Source organism: Rhyacophila brunnea, unplaced genomic scaffold, assembly GCF_057557595.1.
Source record: "Rhyacophila brunnea isolate RB1 unplaced genomic scaffold, BYU_Rbru_1.0 scaffold_7, whole genome shotgun sequence".
Lineage (NCBI taxonomy): Eukaryota > Metazoa > Arthropoda > Insecta > Trichoptera > Rhyacophilidae > Rhyacophila > Rhyacophila brunnea.
The window spans coordinates 34,101,794-34,115,184 of NW_028233339.1; the positions used below are offsets into that span (position 1 = coordinate 34,101,794).

A 13,391-nucleotide genomic window follows, 5' to 3' on the forward strand; every position below is an offset into this window, starting at 1 on the left:
ATTTCAAGACGAATTACCAAAAGTTTCTCTTAAAGAACCCATTGATTTATCAGGAGATACGTCACTGAAAAATAGTTTCAATCGTAAACAGTTAACGAAATTCTGGCTCTCAGTTGCTGATAATTATCCTCGCCTGTACGATGAAGCTATGAAAGTCCTCCTCCTCTTTACTACCTCATATATATGTGAGGTCGGATTTTCGGCTATGGTTAACATTAAAACTAAATACCGAAATTAATTGGATATATTAAACTCACTGCGATTAAAAGTAACTAAAGTTGAAGTTGATGCTAAAACTGTAATGAAGAAAAATAAGAAACAAATACATCCTTCCCATTGAAATAACTTTGTAAAAAAAACCTTGCAGGTGTAGGTATTTAAGTAATAATTTTTTTTATTTATGTTGTGTTTCTTATTTCAACAGTCTTTCATTCATATTGGTAACAATATTTTTTTCATTTCAATTAGAACAAATAAGACAGCGTTAAGTAGTTCCACGACTCGCCACTAGGGAATCTGAGCATTACCAATATGTATGCCCTCTTTTCTCTAAGACAGCTAAGAGGTGGGTCCCAAGATTGGAAATTTTTGTTAGATGGATCGGAGCCCAGTCAACTTTGGGAACCACTGACCTAGACTATTGATGGCATGCTGTTCCTGGTGCTAAAAAGAATATTGGTACTTACTTATATTGTATGTTACCCGACGATTTCTCGACGCTAAGTTGGAGTGTGTCTTTTTTAGAATTTTGGGTACGCTAACTAAGCAGATATTGAGGTCATTTATAATTCATTAAACTTTTAATTTTTATTGTTTAAATATATAATTTTAAGAAATATTGACACTGACTTATGCGATATCGCATTGCAACTTGAAAAACCGATTGCCACAGCAAAACGCCCCCTATAAATTTAACACACCGTTAAAACCCATCTGATTATTTTAGTCTCATTTAGTATCTGAAGAAGAGTGCTTCTACGTCAACAACATTATGGCATTAAAACTAGTGATTCTTTTAATAAGCTGCTTTGTGTTCAATTTATCAGCAATGCCGGGTAAGAATTAATTTTAAATATTAGTAAAAATATTATTCAATTATAATTAGATATTGCACTGAAACATTAAAAATAAAACGAATAGTGATTTAATACGTAATTAGGTTTGAAACATTTGTCACTATATTTAATTCTTTATTGACAGTGTATTGTACAAAATTATCATTATTATTTATAATCATCTTATAAGTAGGTAAGTGAAACGGGTTTTTAACTGACAGTACAACTGATAATAATTAATAATAATATATAATTATATGAAGTACGTATTTTTTTCACATACGTTTACACATTGTTAACAAAAAATAAAAATTTGTAACTAATATAGTATCTCAATAGAATATCTTTTTTTATTTACTTAAGACTATTATTGTTATATGTTCAATGCCATTCATATGAATAATTAACCATTGCTTTGTTATTGCATGGTTACCGATTATAATTATGTATTTTGTAATATATTACTGGTATTACTATTAATATAGATGTATTACAAATCTTTTAATAATCGTTTATTAAAATTTTCGGGAATAGCAGAATAATTACCTTTCTATAACTTTAAAATATAAAATATGTTATATAATAGTAATTGTCGCGAAAGTTTAATGTAGACGCTATTGCTGCCAGTAAATCTATAGACGTTTGCAAGCGTTATTAAGGATGATTGTAATGCCTATGTTCGGGCAAACTTAAATTTAATACATTTTATGGATTCTGGACGTATCAAAAAAGTTTTGAATGGTTTTATTTTATTTTTTAAATCTAGAAATAAATTACAATTTAGAAAAAAAAACTATAATATGGCGTTTCTTGGAAACAGATTTTTATTAATAGGTACACCGGAATTGAGAGATTAATTAGGAAGATTGTTTGAATGAATAAAGCTACTAAGTATGTTCATTTTAATTTCCTATAGAAAGTATGATTTTACGTTTGGTTTAATGATTTAAAGTTGATAAACTATGTATTTTTTTTTCGATCGATGCTCAACAGCTATTTTCGGATTTGATCAAAAATACTCTTTTCGCAAAATTATTTTAGAACTTTATGGCATGGATGTTATGAATGAAGTAGTATGTAAACTAGTGAAGTTACCCAAAAAATCTATTTGTTTCCATTTTAAACGAAATATAGATGTTGAAGACAAATAAATTTTACATTATTGGTATCAATTTTTGACATAAGTATAAAAAAAAAATTTGGTGAATATGTTAGTTTATTAGTAAAATATCCATATATATTTTTTTACAAAATTTTATTATGTATACGTTAATTCGTAATTATTCGTCGCAATTCTGAATTTGCGAACAAAGATTTAAAAAGGTATCGACTACAATTAAAAATGTGGAGTATGATACGTGTGTATATTTTATAAATTAATATATTGGAATTCTCAAATTTTCAAAAATCTCAGGAACGATTTCTCGATAATCAAGAATCTGAAAATAGTATAATAAAATATTCTCGAGAATCGAGTCTAGCGACATTCACAAAAAGATTATCGATCACAATTTCTAGTCACGATCGTATATTTACGGAAAAAGATTTAAATTTGAACTCAAGCGCAAAAATGTATTGGTTTTAATTTAATTTATTATGTATGGTGTAGGTACATGAAAAACATCTCAACCTGTCACAAAATTTTGTACTTATACAAAATTAATTTTATATTTTTAAAAACTTAGTTACGGAAGATCGACCAACATTCCGCAATGACTACACATACGTATCTAGTGTAAAGCTATTCTTAAAAGAACACAACGTTCAAGAGCCATGGGAATTAGCTGTAGCGATATGTTCAGCAGAAGGAGCCGGTTTGCTGGTTCCAAAAACAGCAGATGAAGTCCAAGCAGTTTTATCGTTCAAGGATAATACCACCACCCAGCTATGGTTGGGAATCCATGATAAGTTTTCGGAAGGGGAATTCGTCACACTGGACGGTAGATATTAATTTACTTTATATAATACAAGTGTTTATATATTTTCAATGTAGCCGATACAGCACTTGAATTTGAATTCTCCTTATGAATATTAATAAAATCTTTAAATAGACATCTTAATTTTATCATGTTAAACTTATTTGTCTATAATATTTCTACCCTCATGTCCTAGAATTTTATACCAAATTCAATAACCTTTGACTTTTCTAGTAGTTAATATTTTCTGTATAATATTGTTTAAATACATATTGCATCGTATCTCTTTTGCATTCATTGTCAATATATCTAAAATATACTTTATGTATTCAATATTGCAACTGATATGTTTGCATCCATTCCTAATTTCACCGTAAATTAAGGATGCATACCACTGATGCATCTAGAATAATCACACATAACCAATTATTATGTAATCTGTATTATATAAGATGTAATTAAACGGTTGACCCTCACCGGCTTCATAACTTATGCAAGTAACTAGAATACATCATCCGTTAGTTTTCGCGGATGCCCTATCATTTCGCAATTATGTCAGAAAATATATCCTCTTATTCTCTATTAAGATTCTTTACGTATTTGATAATTATATTGTAATATGTTATCATTTTATTTGAAAATATAAATAAAATAAATATTCCTCATTATAAGTCCGTTCAAAAGACTGTTCGATTACTTATCTCCAGCAAAATATTTTGCATGGCAGTGCACGCTCAAGGTTAAATGGATGAATGGCCTGTAGCGACATTCACTTGACCGAACCATCAAAATATATGGATATCCCTCACACGTCTCGATGATTGAAATAATAGCATAATAAAAAATATAAAATACTTACTGTATATATGAAATATATTTGGTACAGTTCGGTTATGAGGAATACAGCGGAAAACACATTTTGAAAATACCCGATGTACTGGATTATTTGTTAGTTTGGGTTAGTTTATGTTAGATTAGGTTGGATTAGGTTAGGTTAGGTTAGGTTTGGTTAGGTTAAACTAACAAATAATCAGCAACATAACAAAGATCGTGTATTTTCAAAATGTGTTTGCCGCTGTATTCCTCATAACCGAACTGTACCATATATTTTTGTGTGAGATTTATTTAGTTATTCATTAGCGTAAGTTTCGTATTTCTCTTATCTCGGGAAATACTAAGACGCAACGTTTATAATATTTTATTCTTTAAATTTATCAAAAGTCATAATATGACCTAAGTACATATTATTGTATACTGACTTTAATATAATAATGCTATGTTTACTGTTCTATAAGTAATTTGATAACCTTTTGATTGGTGTTCAATGCATTACTTACTGAAAATTGAATCAAATCAGGTAGGTACATACTACATAGTTTAACTTTTATTTAACTAGTTTTTTTCTAATAGCTAAGCAACCGTGTTTTGTGATCAAAAAGGCGTTATTCTTGCCGATTTTTTGCTTCAAGCGACAACAACTATCAATGTCGATCGTTATTGCCAAAGTTAAAAAACCTCCGAACCTATCCAAAGTAAGCGACGAGGAAAGCTGACCAAGGGCGTGTACTTGCTACACGACAAAGTTACCTTTGTGTGACATCGAAGTGCAATAATGCAGGGGCCAGCAGATTTCTCAATTGCATACTTCATCAGCAATGACTCGCAATCGTGCATTTAATTAGCAGGTCATAGTTGATTAGTTGCTCAGTCTCAGTATCAATCATAATCTCCGTCTGATAGTAAGCTCCTGTCCCACGAGTTCGGACCTCGGGACAATAGGTATCATAAGTATTGTAACATAACGCTTTTGTCACATACTCTTGTACCAACTGTTTACCCTGCAAAAAAAACTCGCCCCTGCATCCATCGGAACAACCACCACTAAGTCTCGACTTATCATCTCTCCTCCTGAAGACTCTCCATCTACACCTCCTGGTCATCCCCAAACGAACCAGGGTGCGTTTGTGATTCTACACAGTGTTTTATTTTGTTTAATCTGTTTTCAAGTGTTTTGGGTTTGAATAGGCCCAGATGGGGCATGCATATGTCGTTAAAGGTCTAGTGATAGCAGTGTATAGCAGAAGTTTTGCTCGCGTAGATAGTTTACTTTTGTTTCCCATCATGGGTTGAAGTCTTGCGTTTACTACCTCGGCTTGGTATTTTTGATATTAATGTGTTGGTTAAAAGTGAGTCTTTTGTCTATGGTGAGGCCTAAATATTTGACAGATCTGTCCCAAGGGATGGGGTGTGAGTGCATTATGATTTTTTTTAACATTATGTGAGTGTCTTTTGTTCATGCGTTTGGCAAAAATGACGGCTACGCTTTTTGATGGTTTGATTTTAATTCGCCATTTGTCGCACCAGTTGGGAATCTGGTTAGCCGAGGTCTGGACTGATTTGGTGACTTTACGGAGATTGATCGATCTTGATAAGATAGCTGTATCATCCGCGTAATGAGCTAGGATGGTAGAGTTACCGGTGCTGTCTAGGGGAATCGCTATGTCCCATGTGTACAGGTTGTACAGGGTGGGACCTATCACGGATCCTTGTGGGACTCCGGCTGTGGGTGTTTTTGTTGTGGATCTGATACCGTTTAATTTAACATTGAAGGTTCTATTCCGAAGAAAGGAGCTCATCATGTTAATCATTGCTTTATCGAGTCCTGAATCTGATAATTTAACAATAAGTCCTTTGATCCAGACTTTGTCAAAGGCTTTTGCGATGGCTAAGAAGAATCCTGTTGTGAAGACTTTTTTGTTAAAGGATTCGGTTATGTATTCTATAACCCTAAGTAATTGGTGGTTAGTTGAATGCCTTGCTTTGAAACCGTGTTGGATGTCCGGGATGAGGCTTAGTTCATCGATCATGATTTGAAGTCTGGACTTTATGACTCTTTCAAAGATTTTCCTTAAGACTGGCAGCAGGCTGATTGATCTGTGATTTTCTGGTTTGGTTAAATCTTTGCCGGGTTTTGGGATAAGTACTATGTCCGCTGCTTTCCAGGCTGCTGGAAAGTATTGGAATTCTAAACATGCGTTGATTATCTGCGTTAAAATTTCTATTCCTCTATCTGGGAGGTTTTTGACGGCTTTATTTGATAATCCGTCATTACCAGGGGCTTTGCGGTTGCCAAGCCGCTTAATAAGACGTTCGATTTCATCAATCGTGGCCAGCCTTAGAGGATTTTCTGGAGGGTCTGGCCTCTCGTTGTATATAGCCCTGGATTTCCTGGTGACACGCCGTACTTGTTCTACTAATTCCTTATTAGACATATCGTATGTGTTCGGAGAGAATTGGTTAGCTATACTCAAGGCGAATGCTTCGGCTTTGTCTATGGATGAATACACCGGGCCGCCGTTCGGCCCTTGAAGGTGGGTTATTTTTGGTTTATCTTGTCTTAATGTTTTTGTTAAGGACCAGAATAGTGCACTGCCCTTAATTAATCTACTGAATCTATCGCACCATTTATTGCTATAAAATTCAGCGACTTCAATTCTGACTTCGTCATGTAGCCTATTGTATTTGGTTTTGGAGGTGCGGAACTTAAGATCCTGTCCTAAGCACATGAGTCAAACCGATATTTAACCGGTCTCACTTTTAGTTTTAGCAAGTCGATTATTAATAATATGTCTTTTATCTTACTCTAAATGCATATTATATTGTTGACATAATGCGTGGGCCGTATGCTTTTTCACTATAACGCTGCTATAACATTGTCTTAACTTAAGGTACTCAGTCAATTGTCAGATGATCTTTGCTACTAATTCATATTATTTATACAAAATAATATTATTGATAGTACCGCAGATTTAGAAATTTTCAACTGATTAAATCTCCCAGAATTTAGATATATTGTTAAATTTTTTAATTAATTTTTTCAGGTAAAGATTTATCAAAGGCATATAGAACCTGGGCAGAGGGGGAACCTAATAACGTTGGAGGCCACGAAAACTGTGTGTCAATGAGGAACAATGGGCTATACAACGACGATGATTGCGACACTAAGTTCAAATATATCTGTGCAAAAGAATCGACAAGTGAACCGACAACCAAAAATATTGTTTGTGAGACATATGATGCCGGTAAGAAACATCCCATCCGAATGTAAAATGTCATATGATTAGTATACTTAGTTATAATGATTTTAATAATAAAAATACTTAATTGACGTTGATTAGTGACAGGCAGCTGAACTATATTTGCGCAAAATAAACACCAAATGTTCAAAAAAATACTGTCTGCGAGACATACGACACATGTAAGAAATAATCCAAACTGAATTTTGAAAAAATATGTTAAATAATAATGCTTATTGAACATTATAATTTATTCTATTTTTCATGTAGCCTTTATAGACAACCATAATAAGTAAACCAATCTTCCGAAAATGAGACGCTCACACTCTCTAAGGTTGCGACTAGAGGGCACTGAGATATGCTATTCATTTTAATATTTTATGTTACCTATTTTTTTAAGGAATTTAAACAATAACAAAACATTTTCTTGATGTGTGAGGCATAAATAATAAGCAACGCAGCTTTTGTATGTTAATTCGACCTCCACTCTATGAAGGCTCATATGACCATCTTTAAGATCAATGGCGATGTAATGTAATGTAATAATTGATAGGAGACCATATTAATTAAATCAAGTGTTCCCAATGAGACACTCACACCCCCTAAGGTTGCGATTTAGAGGGCACTGGGACACCCTACGGTATTCGTCTTCAAATTGTCTATCACTCTTGTGAGGAATTCGAAAATTAAACAAACATTTGTGTGCGAGGCAATACTGTTTTGTCTTCTTTGGTAGGTACTCATTTTGCAAAACTTTTTTTTTTATTAATTGACACCAGTTTCACCAGCAAAGTTTAAATTAAGATGAGATTTATCAGTGTTAAATGATCAAGTGAACATTTTTGAAAAATATGAGTCCCATTCGGGACACAAACTGGTATTCCATCGGAATCCACCCAATATACTTTACGAATTAACCAATATGTACCATACTATTTTCCGTGTCCGGAAATTTGTAGGTATGCAGTTCGCCGTATCACACTTTATCGTGAAATGTTGTATCGGAAATATATAGTCGTATATGAAAGACCGTCCAACCTCTTTGGGTCGTATAATATTGAAATAAAATTAATGTCTAAATAAAACACAGTTCTTGTCGGTTAACAGGAAGCCAGCGGCAAACAAATTTTAAAAATATACTAGATTATTTTTTAGGTTAGGTTAGGTTAGGATCTAATAAAATTGGAATATTGTTGTCTGTAATGCTCCACGAACAACGCGTAAATTTTTCATCTTTTTCCGATGAAAAAACTGACGGTTAACTATAATACGGTGAAATGTAATACGTACAATTTACATGTAACCACTATGTACGACGAAATTTAAGAACTATACGTCCAAGGTGTTAATTTTAGAAATATCCACGAATACCTTTTGTGATTTATAATCAAGGTAATTTACTTTGATTTCTATGTGGCGTCAGGATCAACCCACCACATAATATGTGTATATGCACATAGTATGTACATATTATGTATATAATTTTTAATTAATTTAAGTTTTAAATATGGTAATAACCATGTTTAAATAATATATGTTTAGAAAAACTTTGAGAGTAATCACTTAAGTTGTTGAGAAACAGGAGTAATTTATTATCTTACACCTGATGTTTTGTACCACATCCGGTTTACCTATTATGGATTATACCTTATCATTGTGTATTTATTTTTATTTAATATATTTAGTAACATTAGGTACCTAGTTTTACTAAGTTTCGAAGATTTAACTTATCTGTATTGTTTGCGAGTAATCATATTTTAATGGACTTCTTTAACGTATTAACGGTAACTACGTTATTTCAAATTCTAGTTTAGTATTCAAATTGTCTAGAAGAATTGTCAAGTCGAAAGTATTAAAATATTCTTAGGTTACACAGGTTCCAATACAGTGATAATAAATATGTGCTATTTTTTTTAGAATATGTCTTTAAATCGGAAACAGACCGCTGCTACAAGGTTCACAAAGCAGCAAGAAAATGGAACGAAGCCTATAAAATATGCAAATCGGAGCAGTCGCAGCTGGCCATCATCAACAGCGAAGCAGAAGCAAAGATATTAGTGGAAATACTTGAGAAATATCCCGTTAACTCCCTGCATGGAAATTTTAACAGTCATAACGTATATCTGGGATTTAATGCTCTGATAACCAATGGACTGTTCTTAACTGTCGACGGTAATGGAAACACAATATATTATTATACCTATCTTTTTTCATAATTTATAACTATACAGACTTAGGTATAAAATAGCGAGCTACGCCAAACCTAAGTTACGTCAAAACCCATGTATCGACGTGGTATCATAGCATATCGCAATCAAAAATGATACCTTTTTTAAAGCTTCCGATTGCCAAACAAGTAATAAAATAATCTGTTATTGGCATACAATGGTAATAGTTTTAAGACTGTATTATAAATTCGACCATGTCCGCCCCTTAGTAAGATTATATCATGGACCCCACACGGTGCTTCCAAGAGTCCCGTAGCTCCACCGTTTATACTCTGTAGTCGCTATTTAATTGCCTTCCAGGACGCCGAAATTGGGTTGACTCGGAGAACTGGCAAACCAGAATGAAATTCTCCGCAGCACGCGGCTGAGACAGGTTCAACATCGCTTATTCACTCTCGTTATGATGAGAAGCCGCTTAGTTCGCTTTCTTATCTCTTCGTTACTTCTAAAGTTGTACCATCTCACATTCAGCATCCGCTACAAACATCTCTTCTCAAGGCTCGGATTACGAGCTATCGGAGCTTTATATGATGTCAAAACTTGCTACCGCAACGCAGCAACGTCAGAATACAAGCTTCAAACAGGCAGATTTATTCAAACGACATAGTTTAGTTAACAATACGTTTTAATAATTGTTCCAAAATATTTGTGTTGCTTGTTAATTTGAATAACGCTATTTTAGTGCACGCCCTTCATATGTAGGATCTCGATAAATCCTTTTTAAAACGCTATACGTATAATTTTGACAAGTGTATTTCGTTCGTTATGACATGATAAATACAATAATGTGGAGACATAGCTGTTGGCGGTTAGCAGAAAAAATCTGCGTATCCAAACATGAATACCTAGTCACACTTGTCTAAAAAATACTCTATATGTTTTTAGGAAAAACTTTAAATGACGCAGGATATGATATGTGGGCTAATGAAGAAATCGACGACATTGCGCGGTGTGGCACCATGCACCGTGATGGTAAATTAAACAACATCAGATGCCACATAAGAGCCATATTCATCTGCGAAAAGACTCTCGGTGATCCTATGGATATACATACCAATTCAAGATTAGCAGATATGACAGCGGCATAGAAAATAATAAATATAGGTATTGCAGTTACAAAGAGAGAGGTAAGGTTTGTTAACTTGTAAGAAGTCATTGAATATTTAGAAGTAAGTGGTTAATGACGCAGAATTTCTGACCTCCTGGATGATGAGGAATAATAAAAAACATTTTGTAGAATGATAATTATAATTCAGTCTAAGCAGTTATGGCGGCAATTTATACAAAAACACATACGAATGAAAATTGGTCGAAACTTCATATATTATAAATAATATATTTTAGACAATCGTGTCAATTAGAGTGTCAGCAAATATCTGATTAATAAAAAAATTATTAGGTTTGAATCGCCGTATGTGAATTTCTCTGCTTCGTTCGGAGATTTTTATTTTTGTACAAGCGTTTACATACAAGTTACAACAATATGTAAGCTTAATTATTATCCCAAATATTGTAATTTGTACTATAAAGAAACTCCATAAATAGTGGAGCTGAATGATTTTATGCAGTGGAGGCATCTGTCAATCCATTCAAAGACATGTTGATACTATTATGTTTTCTGCTCTATACTTCATCTGTGGTAAATTGCGTAATGGGTCACGATGTTTCAAAATTTTGCGGCTTTCTATTCCAACATAATTATTGTAAAAATTATAATTACTATTCACAATAACAACTTAGGAAAGAATAACATAACCTAGTTAAGTAGGTACTTAATTGATAAAAGAATTCGTCTGCTTAGAGATAACTATTACAACATTTCATAACACGTAAATGTTGTTAAAACAATCCAGGACTATTATTGTCTGATATGCTCAACTCATGACTAGGGAATGCAATCCCGAGCCAAAGTTTTGATCCCGGGATTGGCATTTTTTTCGATAGGTGATATTAAATTTTTATATACCTTGATAAAATGATAAAAAAAACATTGATAAAATTGATCAAACATAAATCTAGTGTAATTTATACTATTTAAGACATTTATTGTTAATATTGTGTACGTTCAATTTTGAAAAAAACATAGGTTGAATCCAGGGACGGCTCTTGTATAGGAGCAAATGCGCACTGATCTCCCAAATTATTATGTAATAATATGTACGTATTCAAATAACTACATTTATTGTAAAATATCTTTAATTTGTCGCCCGTCTGCTAAGTGCATCCACGTAAGTATTTCTGGCGTATTTTTAACCAGCCGCTGAGCTGGAAATGTGTATAAATGTACGTCCTTCATAGTATTTGTTGAATGTTCGAAAGACGACCTGTACCGCCCGAGTGCCCGACCGTAGACGATTTTTTTGCATGCTGCCGAAATGTAACCTCACTGAACGTACAATTTTTACCTTGCTTTGAGCAATGTCCTCCCTCTTAGTGCTTCAAGTATAACCGATAGATGTCGCCATTGACTGGCGCGTTTATAATAATATTATTGTACGTACGTATGAAGTAGGTAAAAGGTTCCCGCGCAGTATTTAAAAATACTAGGTATATTATTATTTCATACGTTATGACGTTATGAGGTAAATGCTCTGTTGTTTGATGTGCCATATTAATATTGAATCAATCAACATATCGATTAGAGTAATATTGTGATAATTAAGTTAGGTACAGCCATCTCACCATACAAATACGATTTTATAATTTTACATTTCAAAATTAAACACTAAAATAATTTTAATATAAATAAATCTACAGAAAAGTAAGTCAGTAACATAATACATACAATATACCTACTTATACTTACTATTATTTTTGATGTTGAATGTCTTTCAAATCAGTCCCATTTGGAGTGCAATTTTGGAGTGGAGGTGTACAAAAGTGGCAAATTTTTAATACACGTGATATCCCGTTGGAAAATTAATGATCCATGCCCAGTATTTATAAAAATGATACAACGCGCATATGAGAATGATGTGGGATGACAAATGAGGATTTTACGGCTTTTTCTCAATGACACACGTCTAAAATACTTACATCAGTTACGATTTATGGAAGTTACGAGTGACAAACATGGTAACTATGTCAGCACATAAATATGAAGTATAATTAAGTACAATAAAAATCGAAAAATGTGTGTACCTATTGCCTTTTGCATCATACTTATCATACCAGAGGCTTGAACTTTGTAACTTTGACAACAAATAAATGCTGTTCGTGAATGTAAGCGTCGTTTAGCATTCGCCTACCTCCACCACGAAGGCTATTGCAGATTTTTTTTCAATACCATGAGAAGAAAAATGCATGTCTTTATTTGCACTCCCTAATTTTATTATCACCGGCCGCCACTGGTTGAATCGTGTAAATAATATTGTAATATAATTAATAATAATGTGAAAGTAAAACATTTTTTTATTTATGAAAAGATAACAAATACAAATACAAGTTCAATTAAATAAAAAAAAAACATTTTGTAGACAATAAAATAAATACAATATTATAAAAAAATAAAGATTTAAGTAATTAAAACATTATTCTGAATAATATGCCCGAAGTATTGCGTATTAGTTTTTTCCGATGTTGTTACGATTGCGTAAGGCAGCAAAAATGGTTGTTTATTATCAGTTGATTCTCCCTGTGACCAGTGGGTCTCCAGAATAGCAATTTCTGGTAGTGCGCAATGGTTTACTTTCTGTAAAAAGATGACAGCTTAGGACTATAAGGCTTAGGTGTACGAGGAAATAAATGGCTGAAACGTCAAACTAAATGTTTCTTGATTTATTTACTCTATTTCTGAAATTCACTTCCCGGATGTTACCTGAATCGTACATATTATGTGGAATTTTTAATTTATGTTAAAACTATTAACAGATCTGAACGATTTTCATTTATTAAAATTTGTAGAATCAATATTGTGTTTAGTGTTCACATATATTATATGACATTGCTGTTTCGGATAGTAAAAACTTAATGAATGGGTTAGCGAGATTTAAATAGTAAAGTAAATCATGGTTTATGGTTATTCATCCTCTTCATAAATCTAATTAGTCATCCAAATATGAAACTGTCGTAATAAGGTGAGATCATGGTAGAGTCACTTTGTTAAAAGTGCGAAGC

General features: G+C 32.9%; 1 protein-coding gene across 1 annotated transcript; it reads left to right on the forward strand.

The window, feature by feature from the left end:
• Positions 1 to 944: 944 nt before the first annotated feature.
• Positions 945 to 11,349, forward strand: LOC147064759 (uncharacterized). Its single transcript, XM_085958038.1, has 5 exons — positions 945 to 1,055; positions 2,741 to 2,995; positions 6,853 to 7,053; positions 8,965 to 9,219; positions 10,161 to 11,349. Exons 1-5 carry the CDS (start codon positions 992 to 994, stop codon positions 10,361 to 10,363), a joined length of 978 nt encoding a protein of 325 aa, XP_085814164.1. The 5' UTR covers positions 945 to 991; the 3' UTR covers positions 10,364 to 11,349.
• The last annotated feature ends 2,042 nt before the right edge of the window (positions 11,350 to 13,391 follow it).